Source organism: Centroberyx affinis, unplaced genomic scaffold (genome assembly GCF_046629955.1).
Source record: "Centroberyx affinis isolate AG114_WGS23_722 - 3 ecotype Tasmania unplaced genomic scaffold, CSIRO-AGI_Caff_v1 ptg000963l_1, whole genome shotgun sequence".
In the NCBI taxonomy this organism is placed as follows: Eukaryota; Metazoa; Chordata; class Actinopteri; order Beryciformes; family Berycidae; genus Centroberyx; species Centroberyx affinis.
In genome coordinates, this window is record NW_027279535.1 from 63,215 (window position 1) to 81,567 (window position 18,353).

General features: G+C 43.2%; 1 protein-coding gene across 1 annotated transcript in view; it reads left to right on the plus strand.

Annotated features, from left to right (window-relative positions):
• Positions 1-18,353, plus strand: part of LOC139646218 (ryanodine receptor 3-like) — a gene marked incomplete at its 5' end in the record, with an annotated part of 105,574 nt that overhangs the window by 44,504 nt on the left and 42,717 nt on the right. The window contains 9 exons of the mRNA XM_071522163.1: positions 125-337; positions 839-1,457; positions 2,020-2,220; positions 4,109-4,211; positions 5,009-5,143; positions 11,206-11,479; positions 11,775-11,889; positions 15,346-15,478; positions 17,788-17,891. Of these exons, the coding sequence (XP_071378264.1) occupies positions 125-337; positions 839-1,457; positions 2,020-2,220; positions 4,109-4,211; positions 5,009-5,143; positions 11,206-11,479; positions 11,775-11,889; positions 15,346-15,478; positions 17,788-17,891 (1,897 nt within the window). The remainder of the gene's footprint in view (positions 1-124; positions 338-838; positions 1,458-2,019; positions 2,221-4,108; positions 4,212-5,008; positions 5,144-11,205; positions 11,480-11,774; positions 11,890-15,345; positions 15,479-17,787; positions 17,892-18,353) is intronic.

Sequence of the window (18,353 nt, forward strand, 5' to 3'; positions counted from 1 at the left end):
TTGCCATATACCGCAAACCGCTACAGTGTGAATGCAGCAATAAACACCTTCACACACCTCAGAATTGCCCGTTTCAATCCCTCCCTCCTCCATTCCTCCCTCTCTATCCTTACCTTTCCTCCAGGTGTATGGACATCCTGGAGCTGTCGGAGCACGAAGACCTGAGGAAGTTCCACTACCACACGCTGAAGCTCTACTGCGCCCTCTGCGCGCTGGGAAACACCCGCGTGGCCCACGCCCTCTGCAGCCACATGGACCAATCACAGCTCCTCTACACCATCGACAACCAATACCTCTCTGGCATGCTGAGAGAGGGCTTCTACAACGTCCTCATCAGGTGCGTTGGCTGCGCTTTCAATCGATATCTTGTAATGTAACACTATATAAAAAGATCAGTTATACGTGCAACCATACAGATGTCTTTGGCATGTAGTTGAGATGAGGATAGAGTGTTGTTGTGCTTTAAAGAGCACTGTTATGACCTAGAATACTGTAAATGTTATTTTCTCCAGTTTTACCTATCATGTTCGCCTTCCTGCGATTTGCTAAATTGGCTCATTTGTCTCTATCTAAGATTTTGAATAGAATGGAAAGTCTAGTGGGAGAATAATAAATGCTGCTATCAGTGACAACAAATGAAACTCTACAATCCTGTCCGTATTAAAAATTTAATAAACACAACTTTCACAAAGAGAAAAGAAGAAAGAGCATCCAGGGAATGACGTTTTGAGACTGCAGTGAGAACCTAGAATGCTGGTTATTTTCCTGATGAGTGTAGTAATGAGTGTAATGAGGACGCCACCAGCGGTTAAGTGATGACCGAATCGATTCTTCCCAGCATCCACCTGGAGACGGCGAAGGAGGCGCGCCTCATGATGAACAACGAGTTCATCATCCCCGTGACGGACGAGACGCGCTCCATCAAGCTCTTCCCCGACGAGTCCAAGCGGCACTCGCTGCCCGGCGTGGGCCTGAGCACCTCGCTCAAGCCCCGCGTCAACTTCTCCCCCGTGGGCATCCTCAGCACCCGGCGCCACCAGTACCTCTACAGCCCCCAGATCCCGCTGGGCGTGCTGAAGGAGAAGGCCATCAGCATGCTCACCGAGGCGGTGCAGGGCGGCGGCGTCCACATCCGCGACCCGGTGGGCGGCAGCGTGCAGTACCAGTTCGTGCCCATCCTCAAGCTGATCGGCACCCTGCTGATCATGGGCGTGCTGACGAGCGAGGAGGTGCGGCTGATCCTGCTGCTCATCGACCCCAACGTGTTCGGCGAGGCGGAGGAGGCGGGGGATGGGAAGGGGGAGGAGGCGGCGGCGGCGGCGGCGGTCGGGGAGAAGGAGGAGGTGAGCAGCAACGAGGAGAAGGCCGTGGAGGCCGGGGAGGAGGAGACGAAGGACGGCAAGCCGCCCATGAAGGGTCTGCTGGAGAAGTCGCTGCCCGAGCCCGTCAAGCGCCAGGTGAGGAGAGAGCGGTACTTTTTAAAAACGAAATCCATCGGTTTATCTGCCAGCTTTTAATTAAATTTTAATTTTCCCCATCTTGTTTGCCTTCCTCTGATTTGGTACAGTAATTGCTAATTTGTCTGCATTTCAGATTTTAAGATCTTTCGTGATTATCTTCTCGCTGTTAGAAGTTATCGCTCGGGTGCAAATTGTGCAGTGGGAGAATACTAATGTTGCTATCAGTGAAAACTCTACAACGATATCAACATTAAAGTTTAATAAACACAACTTTCCGTGCATGATGGGAAAGAACGTTGGCTACATTTGAGTGGGCAGATAATCCCTGAGAAGCAGCAGTTGTGTCTGATGTGTGTCTGTTTGAACTAGTCACTCAAATAGCTTCAAATCAGTTGATGATGAATATGATCGGAATTAGGCAAAAGCCACATCCAACAGAGAGAGAGAGAGAGAGAGCAAATTCTAGACTGATTCCTTCATGTATCTTAGGGTCACGAAACGTACAAAGCTCATAAATATGTCAATCTTACAAAAAAAAAAATCCCTCTATCCTTTTCAGATGTGTGAGCTCCTGCACTACTTCTGCGACTGCGAGCTGAAGCAGCGCATCGAGGCCATCGTCTCCTTCTCCGACAGCTTCGTGTCCAAGCTGCAGTACAACCAGAAGTTCCGCTACAACGAGCTGATGCAGGCCCTCAACATGTCCGCCGCCGTCACCGCCAAGAAGACCAAAGAGTTCCGCTCGCCTCCGCAGGAGCAGGTACGAACGGTAGCCAATTGTTTACATCGCGTTGGAGATGTTTGAGGTATAGAACGTTGAATCGAAACGAGCCAGAACCCAGAATTTACACCGGAGCCATGGGGCAAAAACAAATCAATGACCTTGACTTCCACACAGGATTTTTCAGCTCTTCGTTTTTGCTTGTTCTTTGACCTTCTTTCCAGCTATTATTATACCCAAAGGGAAAATCTGGCCATATGTGAGGCTAAATTGAACTTGGAGAAAGCCGACTGTACAGTGAGACCCAAACAGCTGGCATTTAAGATTAGAAAAATGCTATTGCTCCCAAAGGGGAAATTTATCCTCAGCACTTTTTTATGTTCAAGTAAGTTTACAAGTACGCGCTGTGAAGGGCCGAGGGGAACGCAGCAATCCGCTGATTTACAGGTTGGCCTTCAAGTACGCCGCGAGTATAAAAGCGTTAAATGGGTGTTGCAAAATCTTTTGATTCAAATTAAAGTCACGACCCAGCCAGACATCCGAAAATACCGGTTTGACGCTGTTAGAAAACCCTCAATCAAAACCAGCAGATGCCTGTTGGTATCTGAACCTCCCTGGACCAAAATACCCCTCCGAGGGCTTACTCATCCTCACAGCAGATGTCGGACTAATCTGCCCCTTTAGCCCCGAGAGGTCAGACTCGGGTTTCCCTGCGCCATGTGATCAGGCCTTGCTGTGTTCCTCTATGCTTCCCTCCAAAGCATCTGCCTCTGTTTTGTTTTCCTGCTCGTTGTCTGAATAGCACAGAAACAGTCGGAGCATTGCTTGAGATCCTGAGGTTGGGTATCGGATCCGCGAACACAGCTCAGCAGCTCCCCCCCATAACCCTGACTAAACCGTATTCACACATTGCAGTTGTGCTTCCACCCACGCCACGTTTTTTTTTTCAGCTCGCCGTGTTATAATTGCGTCCTCAGATCCTCGTATCTAACGGCCGGGCCCCGTTTGACGTCCGTTTCTCTCTCCGCGTGTCTCGGAGCCAGAGAGGGGTCCTGAGGGTCCCCGATCGTTTTCCGTTCTGTTTGTGGCCAGAGTGGAGCGGCCGCATACACACACACACACACACACAGCAGCATCTCAAAGACGTTTTGGCCTGCCCGACCGCAAAAGATTTAACGCTCGCATGTTTAATTGTACTCCGCATGAGCTGCAGATCAATACAGGCCCAAAGCTAGACTCTGATCTCTGACAAATTATGCAGCGGTCAGTGGCAGGTGTATACTCTAGGCAGGATTCTTGAAGATCCAAGTTCCTCCCATGGTTTATTAAGAAGCTTTGCCAGGAATAGATATCAGAATAGCCTGAACTGGACTCTCCATCCGCTTAGCCCCGAGGAAATGTCTCATTTATATTTAGTCTGTTTATAGTTAGCTAGGGATATACAGCAGGCACAGCATATGTGCAGCTATTTCAAAATGCCGAATGATTAGAAGTTATTTCTTCGGTGTATGATGAGGAATTACTTTATAACCTTTTAATTTTCATCTGTCCCCGGACTAGATGTGAAATGCTTCAAACTATTTCTGTCTGCATCGATCAGACAGACGCTATCTGAAAAGCCTATATGTGTTTTTTTGTCCACCACAGGAGGCTGTGAAAGTAAATCTGCTGTTGAGTGTGACTCAGAATAACAATGTCGCCGTCCCCTCTCTCTTTCTCCCTCGCTCTCAGTTCACCCATCCTTTGGCATCTTTCTTTCCTTCATTCTTTCATGCGGTTGTTTACTTGTTTGGTTGTTTGCTTCCGTCTTTTCCCGTCATTCTTTCTTTCTTTCTCTGTCCCTTTTTCTGCTTTTTTGGTTTTACTATTCATTTCTCTTCTCTCACCCCTTCTAACCTCCATTATTCTTTCTGCCCTTCTCCTGTAGATCAACATCCTGCTGAATTTCAGTGCAGGGGAGGACTGTCCCTGTCCTGTGGAGATCCAGGATGAACTCAATTCCTTCCACGAAGAACTGCGGCTGCACTGTGGTACAGTCCTAATGCTCTCACTAGATAGAATAGAAGATAGAATACAGTACTGTACATGCTACATTTCATCCCATTGATGCCTATACTTTATGCATTGGGTTCAGTGAAGATACAGTTACATAAAGGCATACAGTCAAAAGTAGGTTCACAGTTTACTTTGCAACACATAACTAAATACCAGTTCCACTATTTTTACTGCATAGTTTCAACATCACGTTTGCCTACCTGCTGTATTGCTTTATGACTCAAAGGGAGATTGCTTTATGGCACAAAACAGGAACTGGGTGCTGTACTTCCATTGCAAATGGAGCTAAGGCTTTCAGAAATTCTGGCAATGGCAGATGGTGGAAGGAGTGAAGTTTCCAACATGTTTATCCTCTTCAGTAAAGTGAAAACCTTTGAGCAATGTGGCAACATCCTCTTTGCGACAGGAATGGGGGTTTGTGAGAATTGTGGATTTAATTTTGGAAACTCGAGTACTAACAATAGCACTGGTGTGAGATAGTCTAGGAATCATCTCAACCATAGTCTCATTTGTTTATGGTAATTATACCAAGGTATCAAAATTAATTTGACAATGATATATCGATGTTTAAAAATGCTACACAGCGCCTTTAACATGGTTTTACTTCTGCTTTGATCTTTTATTCATCTTGAGGCAAAGTCCATCTCGCACTGTGGATAAGTCAATAGCAAATGAGACTTGCTTTGGCTCACTCTCTGAATACTTGTACTTTTGACATTACATGTTGAACTACCGACAGATAGTTCTAACAGATATGTGTTTCCCCCTACAGGAATCCCGGTGGAGGAGGAGGAGGAGGAGCAGGACATGTCTATTAAAGGTCGTCTCCTCGCTCTGCTCTACAAGATCAAGGGTCCACCTCAGAAGACCGAGCAGGAGCCCACAGAGCAGGAGCAGGCTGCTCCCAGTAAGTCAGCTTCAAAGACTAAGAGCAAAATAACATGCTGACCTGAGAGGTGTCAGTTTCATAAAATAATAGTGTGCTATCGTGGGTTAATAGAGTTTCTAAATAGGAAGAGAAGAAGAGTTGTCATTGGTATTGTGGCACAATGAAAAAAACCCAAAACCAAACATGACACCTCACCTCACAGCATGGCACTTTCATCAAATTTCATCAAACATGTCGTCTTCCAGGCTGTTAAAAGCACATTCAGATGCTTTGTTAGCCTAAGGCTTTGAGCACAAAATGGCAACCAAAGCAAAAAAAACAACAAAAATAATGATTAATGCTATGAAATATTAACCAAGCATTTGATGGATGGTGACGTGCAGGAAGGTTGCCAAGTCAACCCAAACAAGCACTACACTTTCACTTTCATATATTATGGCACGGTAAAAAAATCCCATTAAAACAGCTGTGGAAACTGTTTTGAACTGATATCAGAAAGATATTCAGGTCCCAATTTTGCAAAATGATGCAGCTTGTCCATGTTAAATGACACAAAGTGTAAGAAATTGCCTAGCGACTAGCTTGACAAAGGATATTTTGCCAGCCTGAGGTCAGCGGTCTCAATATTCTCTTCAGCTGTCCTTTGCCGCTAGTGAGTCTTCTGCTTGGAAGAATAGGACAGTAATAGGACAGCCTCTCCTAGACTGTCTGAGCGCTATTATTTTAGACCGCAATAAATTTTAATGCCTCGCTCCAGACACACCTCCACACCTACCCTGCATTATTGAGAAGCTTTACAAGTAGACAGATGATGTGACTCAAGATCACTCTGATAGACATATCTTTTCTACATCATATTAAGACAAGTGGCAGTGTAAAATGAAAACAAGTTTCCATTTTGTTCTTTTAAGGACATGCTTTTTTTCAGCCTTTAAATGTGGGTAATGCCCTTCGACTTGGGGTGTCGTAGTGGGGTGGGGGTAGGGGGGGTAACTGACTCCCCAGGGCCCCTAATGTGTCTGGACAATAATGCCTTTTGTGGTCCTCCAGTGCATATTTCTAAATATTTTATAGTTTTATTTCACACCGCTGCGGTTTTGAAACGGGGCTTTGGTTGAAATCTACAAAACCGCAAAACAAATAAAGCTTTCTCATATATTATACAGCAACTGTTGTGTGAGGCTGAGGCAGACTGGAACAAGCAGGAGTAAAAATTTCGGCAGACTAAAACAAAATTGTGCTCCCTTGGTATGGTCATGACATCCAGTTAGCGCCAGTCAGGGGACCCGCCCAAAGCCCATAATTGACATACTCTTCCAAAACGTCTTATATTGATTTCAGAATTCAAATCAATTACTTTTACATATTCATTACAGTATCACAAAAATATAGAGGAGGTAATTTGTGAAGGCTTTTTAGACTTTTTTCGACCATTTGTTTTTGTGACATCAATCATGTTGTGGGATTAGGTGTCACTGTTCCACAATTACAATCAGAAGTGATATTACTACTATGAAATAAAGTTCATCTGTACTCTGTATAACCTCTATCCGAGAATTCCAGACAGATGCTTGTTCTTTGTCAATGACAAAGCTGTCAGTTCAATGACACATCTGAATCTTCACTAATCATATCTATATTCACAAATCTTAGCAGGCGTCTACAAAGCTTTAGGGATAGATTGAATAGTATAAAACTGACTCCTTATGTTTTGCTTTATTCGTATGACATTGGGAAGTTCACTCTTCATTTCAGACATGAGCAAGTTTGTTTCTAAAGCCAGAAACAAAAGACCCAAGATAATCTCAGTGCAATACACAATGTACAGTTATCTGGGCCTGACCAGCTATGTGGACAGGGTGATTTTATAAAGATAAGTTTCAGCTTCAGAGCTGCTAGTACTACTGTATAAAAGCTAATAAAATGTTGTAAATGTCAGCCTGTTCCTTGTCAGTGGAGCAGCTCCAAGTTTAGTCTGCTGATGGCAGATGAGTTGTAGTTCAAGTGGTTCAAGGAGCAAGTGGTTTATGTTCACAAATATTGAACACTCAATGTTATAACAATGAATTTCAGTTTTGTTTAGGGCAGATTTTTATTAAAAGTAAATGTGACATTTTGTCTCTGCAACACAGTATTTTGGGTTGCACATTCAGAGATGTAGTGGAGGGCGAACCCACCTAAACTCAGCTGACCCACCTTTTTATTTGCAGAATAGAGTTTACTCAGCTTTTTAGGCTTACATATGTCTTTAATAAATAGTCATAAGTCATTCATCACAATTCATAGTATACATCATAATAAGTAGTTTAAAGCAAGTTAGATGAAGATAGGATTTTCTAAGAGGGAAAAAAAGGATAAATTAATGCTTTTCTGAAAATAGAATTGAAATTTGTTCATAATGGTTGTTTACCTTACAATGATTACTGTCCAGTGGTCATCACCTGTTTATTTACTGCTGCACCACTGTGCACACTCCATACATGTCAGATTAAAAAAATTTTTAAAGCAGCATTACTGACATTAAGGCTTGACACTGTAGCATGTATTGTGTTTATATATCAAACATAAAAAAGCAAGTTAGCGGCGGACAGCGAGAACGTAGCCATTTCCTAGTCCTCTGCACTAAGGCTGGATTCAGCAGCACTTCAGCACCAATTCTTCTGAAATGCCACCATACGTGTTCATTTGCTGATTAGCTTGCGGACAGGGGAGTGTGTTTTTTTTTGTGTTGTTTTTGGATGCCTCCCATGTGAGCCACCGTTTGAGACGATGCGGAGCAGACGTGGAGCTGCGAGAGACTCACCTTCAGGGCAGCTGGCCTCTCTGTCTCTCTCTCTCTCTCTCCCCCTCTCCCTCTCTTGCCCTCTCACTCATTAGGATTCTGCTTGAATCTGACCCTGTGCTTGCTTCAGATGCCGGACTATTTGACTCGAGCGCTCAAAGTTCATCGCCAGCTCGGGAATAGCGATGTTATTGTTTGGAAATAGCGGCGCCGCATTTAGCCGTAGCCTTTAGCATCCATTTATCATTCCGGGCCATACTTCGTTCCTTTGTACTTGTGCGCCATTGTATTGTCCTCTCTCGGAGTACTCGTCATCCCTAATAGATGAAAGTTCTGGGATGAGAGTTTAAGATGCGGTCCAGGGGGTCAGGAGCACCTCAAAACTTTGTAATGAAACCTCCCCACCGCTTTAATTTTCGTCTGTGTCGCCTTCTACGCTTTGATACAATGCGATTCCTCCGCTTGTGTAGCCCCCGCCGCTCTAAACGGGGATAAAATACACGAGGTCGGGAGAGTACCTGCTCTCTTTTATAAAAAAAAAAAACGAGAAATCTTTTGGCGGCGCCTGGGGAGCGGAGTAATGAGCCCACGGCGGTGCCTGCAGTCCTTGGAACCAATTACACACCTTTTCTCCAAGGCGCTCCTTCTTGAGTCTGAGCTTTTGAAGGACAAGCAAAAGTCAAATACACCTTTAACCCAATAACCAGCGGGCAACTCGTTGGAGGTTTGAAAAATCCTAGTAACTGTTCTCCAGCAGCCCTAATTGCGTTCACTTAAAATCCTCATCCAGTGTCTCCTCATCTTTAATGGGGAGTCTTACAGCGGAGGCTTGCTGAATGATGAATGAATGTAGCCAGTGTTGGGAAGTCTGTCTTTATTAGGCAGGGCCTGGCACAGAGGGAGATCTTTATACAGCCAAAATCTATCAGAGATTTGCAGCGTCATACAGTATATCCACCACTCATAAATCCCAGTTCCATGCTTCTATGCGGAAATCATGTGTGAAAGTCCCCTTATACATATTTTATACCCTCTCTGCCACAGTCTTTATAAAAGACTGTAGAGGTATGTATCCATATTTTATACAGAGGTACCTTTTGTGGAGCGTCCCTGAATTAGAAATCCCTCGGGGCAACACACACACAGACACGTACACTCGCCCTTACTCGCACACATAATGGGAATGCTTTATTGATTTCGTATGATAGCCATGAATTTAGATTTATGGGCAATAGAGCTTGAAATTTCTATCTCTCCTAGTGCTCGGCTGAGGCAGCCTACCAAAAGCTAAATGACAAGAGCAGCAGCATAACCTCTGCCGAATCTTGCTCTTATCTTGACAAGAATAAAGAAATAAATATACTTTTGCTTGGCTCTTGGTTCTGTACTGAACGCTTTTTTCGCTTAGCAGGCTATTTGCCTTGCTGATGATACAAGAATTTTCCAGGATCACGCAAAAATGTTTTACTTTTTCTGCCATTTTGGCACTGTTGTTTTACCTCTTGGGCTCTTTATTGGCTGCCCCTAATGTAGGTGATACATAAATCTAAGCTTTCTCTATCGTTCCACACATTATTAGTCACTTTGGATCAGGGTGTGTGCTAAACGGCTGAAATGTAAAAATGTAAATGTAATAGCCACAGCTCTGCCCATGGTCGGGGGCTACTCTGCAGCTTCTGATCATGTCAAACTAGTTATATAGATTGTATATAGATTGTATCAGAAAACCTGATTGTACATAGATTGTATCAGAAAACCTGATTGTATATAGATTGTATCAGAAAACCTGATTGTATATAGATTGTATCAGAAAACCTGCATGATCTTGTAGCCCAAGGTGGTGTAATAGACTCAAGGCTGAGAGTCTCAGATATGTCTTGATTTTGTCCTGCATCCCAAACAGCTGCTTTTCACCCCCCGAAAGGTAACAAAATACACATATAGCAAATCAACAACAGTTGCAAAATATAATATATATAAAAGAAAATAGGAGCCAAACTCATCCCTTTATCAATTGCACCAAACTCTAGACTGCTATAGTCGCTGAACAGTGGGATGAGTGAATGTTTCAATCTATTAAAGTCTAAACTATGGGATGCTGAACTGCTGGTTGAAGGCACACGCTGGTATTCTTAATGCAGGTCATAATGTAATGGGGGGGGGAGCAGATATTACAGTATGAGCTAGCCTCAGCATTTTGTTTTCACCCACAGAAAATATGGTCTTGATATTCTAATCAGTCTAGACAGTCTAGCCTGGTGTTGAAGAGAAATGCTGTTGTTCCACACTGTAATCCCATGTTGCATAACCAGTTGTTAGCCTTTTCTAGTCTTTCTAAACGTATCTGTGTTGTGTGTGTCTGTGTGTGCATCCGCATTGATTTGTGTCAAGGATGAAATAACAACTCAGCTACGGGAGCTCTGACTCAGCTAAGCGCAAACACAATAGAAGGACTGCAAGCCCAGGAAACGATGCTTTTCTGTGTCGTTTCCCTCGGACACCTGTGGTAAATCTGGCATATTTTTGCACAGCACAACATTACAAGGCGTTTTGAATGCAGTGGCACGGAGAACAATCGACTGGAGTTCCAGTCTGCAGCCCGCTGCCGGCACATTTTTCATCCCCGGCAAATGTTTTCGTTGCCGACTTCACTCCAATGGGTTCCATTTTGCTGGAATTATCAGCGCGATTCTGTTTATTGATGCCGCCTCATCTGCATGCGTTGTGGATTTAAAGCTGCACTAGGCAACTTCCCACGCCGGTGGCTCCAATTGGCAGCGAGAGGCAACTGTTGGAAAAATTTCAACTTAAATACCCAGACATCGTGTAACGTGATGCCAGGAAACTGCACGCAGCACGCTCATGTTTACCAACTTGGCCGGTCTGTGATGCTTTATACCAAAGGATGCCAAAGGGATGAGAGAGGAAAAGATCTAACGCTGGTGAGTCCAGCTTTCTCTGGACGGAGCGCTCACTCACTGCTGTTTAGGAGACAGATTGGATTTCACTCTTAAGCTTTCATTCATCACTTGCTGTGGGTGGAGAAGTTTTCATACCCAGCACCAGCATTTCATTTGGGCACATAGATCTCAATTAGTGGGAATGGGACACTCTTCTCTGGTGATTTAGGCTGATAAGACGGGTGTATTTTTACAAAAAAAAAAAAAAACTTTCCTAGTTTAATTTTAGATTAAGATAGAATAGAAAAAGTCACTACAGAGCAGTAACATCATTGTCTAAGCCTCTGATAATATTGCTCACTGTGTGGATGGTGACCGTTGAACTCTTGCCTCTCCAGCCAACCTGAAGGAGCTGATCTCCCAGACCATAACCAGCTGGGCCCAGGAGTCGCACATCCAGGACCCGGAGCTGGTCAGGGTGATGTTCAGCCTGCTGAGGAGGCAGTACGACGGCATCGGGGAGCTGCTGCGGGCCATGAGGAAGACCTACACCATCAGCGCCGCCTCCGTGCAGGACGCCATCAACCTGCTGGCCTCCCTGGGCCAGATCCGGTCTCTGCTGTCGGTCCGCATGGGCAAGGAGGAGGAGAAGCTCATGATCGACGGACTGGGGTGAGACGATGTGTTCAAATAAAAGCAGCGATGTTTGTCTTTTTAAAGTTGCTAAAGGCCATAGTCGATCAAGGCAGTGTAAATGGTAACAATAATGTGAAAATATTATGACCGGTATTATTCTTTATGATACCTTTATTCACTTAAGTCACTGTATTATCCGCATTGATTTCTGTGTCTTACCGGTTTATGTGCCTGCAGCAGGCAGTATCTCCTTTGCACAGTGTATTGCCTCATAATGTCAGGATGCACGGTATACCATGACCTTCACAAGTCTCTTTCTTTATGTTGCCAGTGATATCATGAACAACAAGGTTTTCTACCAGCACCCCAACCTGATGAGAGTGCTGGGCATGCACGAGACCGTCATGGAGGTCATGGTCAACGTGCTGGGGGGAGACAAGTCCCAGGTAGGCGGGACTGCATCTCAACACACTTGGTCGGACTTTTAATATTGACACTAGAGAGGCCAAGCCGTGGTCTATTTAAAGCTATTGAATTTTGGAATTGAAATATCTCAGCTTTCAAAATGTCCCTCCGTGACTTTTCCAAGACCCAATTTGTTGTGACATTGTCAAAATCATGCAAGGAAACTTTATGTGTATTTACCCCTTTCAAATGGCGAGTTGTTGGCCTTTGCTTTGATCCTCAAACTCTACTGGCCTTTCTAGTGTTGTTAATGATGGTCAGGTAAGCATGTGTATAATTGGACTTGACTGTATTATGCTGTGTAGTTTCTCCTCTGGGTGCCTCCCAGGTGAACCAGTATTTAATTTTATTGTGGATCCAGCCTCCTGAATTGCTCATTTCATATTATGTCCTCCATCATGGTGCATGGTATGTGGGACATTATGTCATCATGGAGGCGTCTGTCTGCCTGTCTGCCTGTGTGCAGACACATTCTTGTGAACACAGTACCGCAAGAACAACACATGATAGAAACTTCATGCCCCCTATAGAGGAGATGATCTAATTACACTTTTGAGCACCTTGCTGCATAAATTTGCACATTAATGAGAAAAAACAGATTTTCTTGAAACTACTATACGTAACTCCTTAATGCTTTAAGATAGTTCATATTAATACCAACCATGTGTTATGTAAAGACAAATATGTTGACATAGACATATTTGCTAATGAATGCATTGATTAGCTTAATTAATGACTTCATTAGCATAACTGATTATGTTTAATATGTCGTGGTGATTGTGGTGGGACATTAGGAAGCTGAAATGCTTATTGTTTGTTCATATTTGCTTGTTACCATTTATGTGTTTGGCTTGACTATTTTTGTGGCTGCTTTCTTGAAATCAAATTTAACAGTAGAAAATGAATGTAGCTGTGATTGGTTTGGCCTCTGGACTAATAATAGTTTGGTCCTCAGCTTAGATTGCTCCATGCAATCACAGTAGCAAAGAGTTTGACGTCATCTGCAAGTGCTGGTTTGCTCATGTGGGTCCGTGTAAACACAGGCTAACGGTGCTGACAGCCCATACAGCTGACAGACTGCAAATTAGAGTGCGGAGGAAACCTGAGCCAGACCCCCGAAACATGCAAATTCAAAACCTTAAGCGTAGCGAATGAGTAAATTGAAATTAAACGTATTTTGCATATCTCCTCTTACCTACCACTTGCATAGTAATTTATACATTATGAAAGAACTTAGTCGTTATTATAGCGCTAATATTTTATTATTCTTTGATAGTAGCTCTTGCTGATGAAGTGCTATGGTAGTTCTGAAGTACATACAGAAGCTACCGTACATTTTTTATGCTTGATAGGCCACAGATACTGCAGATGTCAGGAAAATGAATATGTTACATTATGAATTTGCATGTGTATGTTATACTATGAGGCCGCAGTCAGTACATAGAGAGTCTAAACCCTAACCAGGGACCAATAAGCCAAGAGCAACAACCCAATACTGAGAAAGGGGTTCTGGGAACTGGGTGTATGAGCGGGCATGAGAGGGGTGAGGAGGCCTCTGAAGCCTGGCCTTTTTGGGCAGTGCTGAAAGAAGCTGGAAGAGATGGTTGTGATTTAGTGTCACGCTGGGTGCCAAGCATGAATTGAACCTCAGACAGACAAGACACAGACCTCAGGGAGACAGTCAGGCCTTCATATCGGACTCTGGCGATCTCATCATGTAGACCCAGACATAAATTCCAGACCAGTTTACTGCCACTTGATATGTGCAGTTCACTTATAGTGGCCATATAAAGTGTCAGTAGCATAGCTTGTATGTGAGTGTAAAGTGTAGGTCAGGTTTGCAATATTTACTGTCTGAATATCTTGTAATATTGTCTTGGGTATGGCGTCTTATAATATCAAACCATCTGGGACAGTGTTGGGTTATGAATTTGTTAGTCATGGCTTTGCTCACGATGCTCATCATGATATTTCTGTGGCGCTTTGCAGGATGCTCAATGACACTTGCAAGGGTAAAATCAAATCACTAGAACATAAAACTCGGCAAGGCAAGTCATATAGCAGTTTAACACTAAACATTTAGACTAAATATAAATTAAAACTAACCACATCAAATACAGAGTGAAACTAAACAGGACACGGTGTTCAACATCTAAAAGCAGGGGCAAGATGGACTGGAAGCAGTTTTGTTTTTGAGGGATTTTTTGAAGGAACTGAGTGAATTAGTTTCCAAGTTCCAGAGGGAGACTTTGTGAAAAAACAAAAACTTGAACTAGGACTAGAATACAGGTGAAATGTTTTCAGTTGTTATCTTTTTGTTTATCTGCAGCGTGAAACAGAATGAATTTGGGGCAAAAAAAATGTCGCTATTTTTACTGAACACTAATTGAGAAATTCATATAAATACATTTGGAAGTATTCATGATTTATTGTTTGTATTACACAATACCTGTTGCAAACATATACAAAATACACTTTATAAACTTCTATTATTATACCTTTAAATCCCATCGCTAACAAAAATACAAAAATTTGAACTGAAACTAAATAAAAAGTAAACTAAACCTACCAACCCCACTCTGAAAACTAACTAAAACTAAACTGAAATTTAAATAAAAATTTTAGTAGTGAAAGTAGTGAAGACTTGAAAAATCCCAAACTATAATAGCCCTGACGGGTACAGTGATGGAAAATGCTATGTCACCCCAGATATAAGGTTTGCATTTGCTGACCTGAGACTGCATTTGAGGTGGAGGAGGGTTGGGTGGAACTGGGAGCCGGTGGAGGTTCTGGAGGACAGTGATGGTCTGTAGAGTGTGTATGGGTAAGCATTATGGTGGCAGAGATCTGAGCATATTGAAGCTTGTTTAGGATATTTGTAGGAGGATGCTGTTGCAGCAGTCCAGTCTAGAGGTGATGAATGAGGGTTTCAGCGGCAGAGGAGAGGGATGAACAGAGATGGGAAATGTTTTTGAGGCTCTTTTTGTTATTTTGTTGAAATGCGGTTTGGAAGAGAGGACAGGAACAAGAATGACACCAGGGTTGTGGATTTGGAGGAAGAGGAAACACAGAAACTGTCACTGCTGAGAGAGAAACAATTTTGTTAGATCGCGAGAGATTGGGGCCTCATCATTTTGGTTTCAGATGTGTTTCAGTTGAGTAAATTGGCGAGGGTGTGCGGCAGCAGTGAGACTTTTGGTGCAGTTGTAGAGTCAGAGGCAACGTTGATTTGATTTAGGCAACGCTTGTAGAGGATGAAAAGGAGGGGACCAAGTACTGAGCCTTGGGGGACACCTTGGGAGGCCAGGACCAGAAAGTTAGGATAACATCTGTGTTGTTTTGTTTGTTTGTTCAATTGTTTCACACCATTTCACATAGAAAAACTGCTTTGACTCCAATTCATTTCTATGTTTGTGTTTTCGTTTCTCCCTCCACAGGAGATCGCCTTCCCCAAAATGGTGGCCAGCTGCTGTCGCTTCTTGTGCTACTTCTGTCGCATCAGCCGCCAGAACCAGAAGGCCATGTTCGACCACCTGAGCTACCTGCTGGAGAACAGCAGTGTCGGGCTGGGTAAGCCGTGACAGACTCACGAAACAAGACGCTCTCCTCTCCTGGCAGCTACTGACAGTCACTGTCAAGCCGCTGTTACTATTATTACACACATATCACTCTTGAGAGAGGAAGACAGAGGTACATTAGCAAGCCTCCACTTGTCCGGAAAGCAATTTATAGATGAGGACCAAAACAAGGCAACATAAAATGTATTCCTTGATATTTTAGTTTTTTAATTAACTGTGAGGAGGGAGTAGTGGGTCATCTTTAAACATTAAAAACCCTATTAAAGACTCATTTGTCCTACAAACCTAGCTTGAAGGCAAGCCATAATTCACTAAGCCCTAGAGGTGTGAAATAAAAATTGCTTGGCCGCTGATAAGCAAAGATTTCATTGTTGTAATACAAAACAAATTGAATATTAATGTTTAATGTTTAGTTAATCAATCAATCAATCAATCAATCAGTCTCTATTTTTTATAGCACACTTGCAAATAATGCAGTTCAAAGGACATAAACGCAAAGCAGAGGCCAACCATAAAATGAGAAATTAAAATATGTGAAAGAATATAGGTGAAAGATGGATGAGAGATGAGCAGAAGCAGTGGAAGAGGAAGATGGAAGATTGGCTTTTCAGACAGGAGTGATAAGATGGGGAGTGATTTAGTGAAGGAGTAAGTGGGAGAGAGGTAATGAGAGAAGAGAGGAAGATTGAGAGAAAGAGAAGTTATGGGGATACCTTGACTTTTTGAATATCCTCGCCAAGCACTTGCCACACTAGAGGAATTGACTGTTCGTCTTTCAGCTACCCTCAAAATGCCTCAAAACGCTCATTGACACCAACGGGTGCCACTTACCGGACCACTTTTTCAGCCCCACATTATGACAAGTGGCTGGTGAAGAAAAATAACAGCCTCTTACCGGAAAAACGCCGAGGTATCTCCTCAAGATTGAGAGGGAAAGGGACCGGGGGGGGGGGAAGAGATGAAGGGAGATGATAGAGAGAGCAGAGCGGGAGGCAGGGAGGGCGGGCGGATGAGGGACGGGGGGGTTATTTAGGCATGCAGGGCAGGACTGATGAGTCACTGGGCTCCGGCTGCTGCTGCCGCTGTGAACCGAGGCACCTCACTGCGAGAGAGGAGAGGAGCTTTGCTGTCTGGAGATCACAGCGCTCACTGATGAACACATACACATTGTGATCCCTAATGAACCCCTTTGATATTTGATTACTCATTTACACCAGATATGTCTAGCAGTCCATCTGATAGTCCTGATAAAAGAGCATGGAGTCTGTCATTTAGATAATGGCATGGTGCTGTGAGAGACTTGGCCTTTGTTTTGCTATGGGTAAATATTTATGTTCAATGCTTTACTAATTGTCCCAAATGAACAATTCAAGAAGGACTTAGTTAGATTTATAACACATTCGGTGGAAACACTCTTATCTTAATTGCTTTACAGTGCTGTGAGAGCAATTATTTTGAGTATAGCTGGTCAATGGGAATGTAACCTCTCACTCTGGCAGTTTTTCTACACATTAAGCTACAGGATTCACAGCGTTGGAGCTAGAGATGGCTACATAATCAGAGTATTTCTGTGCTTGTTGCGATCAAACATGACAACGATCTGCTTGTTCAAAAGTGCTTTGATTACAATGATAATGCTCATGGTAGCAGATAGGAGCCGCACTCCATTAAAATCTCCATTAAAAATATGTTGTTTGATGATGGGCCCCATAGCCGAAAACATACGCATCGTTTGGAGAGAGTATAATATCTATGTGGTACCAGGGTATTTTTTTTTGAGCATTTTATGTTTACACCTCTGCTCCCCTTGTTTTAAATATTACTGGAGCAATGTCGCATTTTTCAAAGGATTTGCTCTTTGTTAAACATGTGGGAATTCATCAAAATTACAAGACCTTCCAATGTCTGTTGGATATTCTTAATTCAGCAAAAATATACATTTCTGGAGGGGGTATGTAGAATATTCAAATGTATGTATGTATTTATTTTATTTTTATTTGTTGTTATTTATTTATTTAGATTTATATTCATGTTTATTTTATTTGTTTTGATTAAGGTTGGGTGTAGTGAGAAGAAGTCAGTGGTCCCGATGTCAGACATAGACCAGGACTGATCTTATCAACACTTAATCCAAACAGAACCTGCTGTTCAGAGGACGAGACTGAGAGAGAGAGAGAGAGAGAGAATACAGTGTAGCAGATGTAGATAGAGTGCCCCCTGTTGTTTAGTATGGAACCAAATACAAAGTGCCTTTTGGCTTATCTGGTGACAATTTCTATGTGTGTGTGTGTGTGTGTGTAGCCTCTGAAGCTATGCGGGGCTCCACTCCACTGGACGTCGCAGCCTCTTCAGTGATGGACAACAACGGGCTGGCTCTGGCCCTGGAGGAGCCCGACCTGGAGAAGGTTTGCCACTTCAGCATGGAATAAAAAGCACAGCACAGTAGTGAACGCAGTCCTGGCTGCAGGACTAAACCACTGAGGGAGGTGGATCTAAATTAGGCATAATTGCACTATAACTGGCCCTCAAACTACTTTGCTCTGCATAAAAACTTTTCATCTCACAGCAAATATTTTTTAACTTAGAATAAAATAAAGTGCACAAATAACATGTATTTGGCAAGGTATAGTCACTAATTGTATTATCTTTGTCAGCAGAAATCTGCACTTTGAACAATTGGTTTGTAAAATAGCTGCAATGCCATAACTCATAGATCACAGTTGTGAAACTGTTTAGCTCAAGCATACAACACTGCATACACTGGTTGCAGGCTGATTTACTAGCCAGTGGTTGCCATTCATGCTGACTTCAAGCCTAATTGGTTGCTGAAGCGCGGTAGTCTGTCATATGATAGACTTACTTTGGTG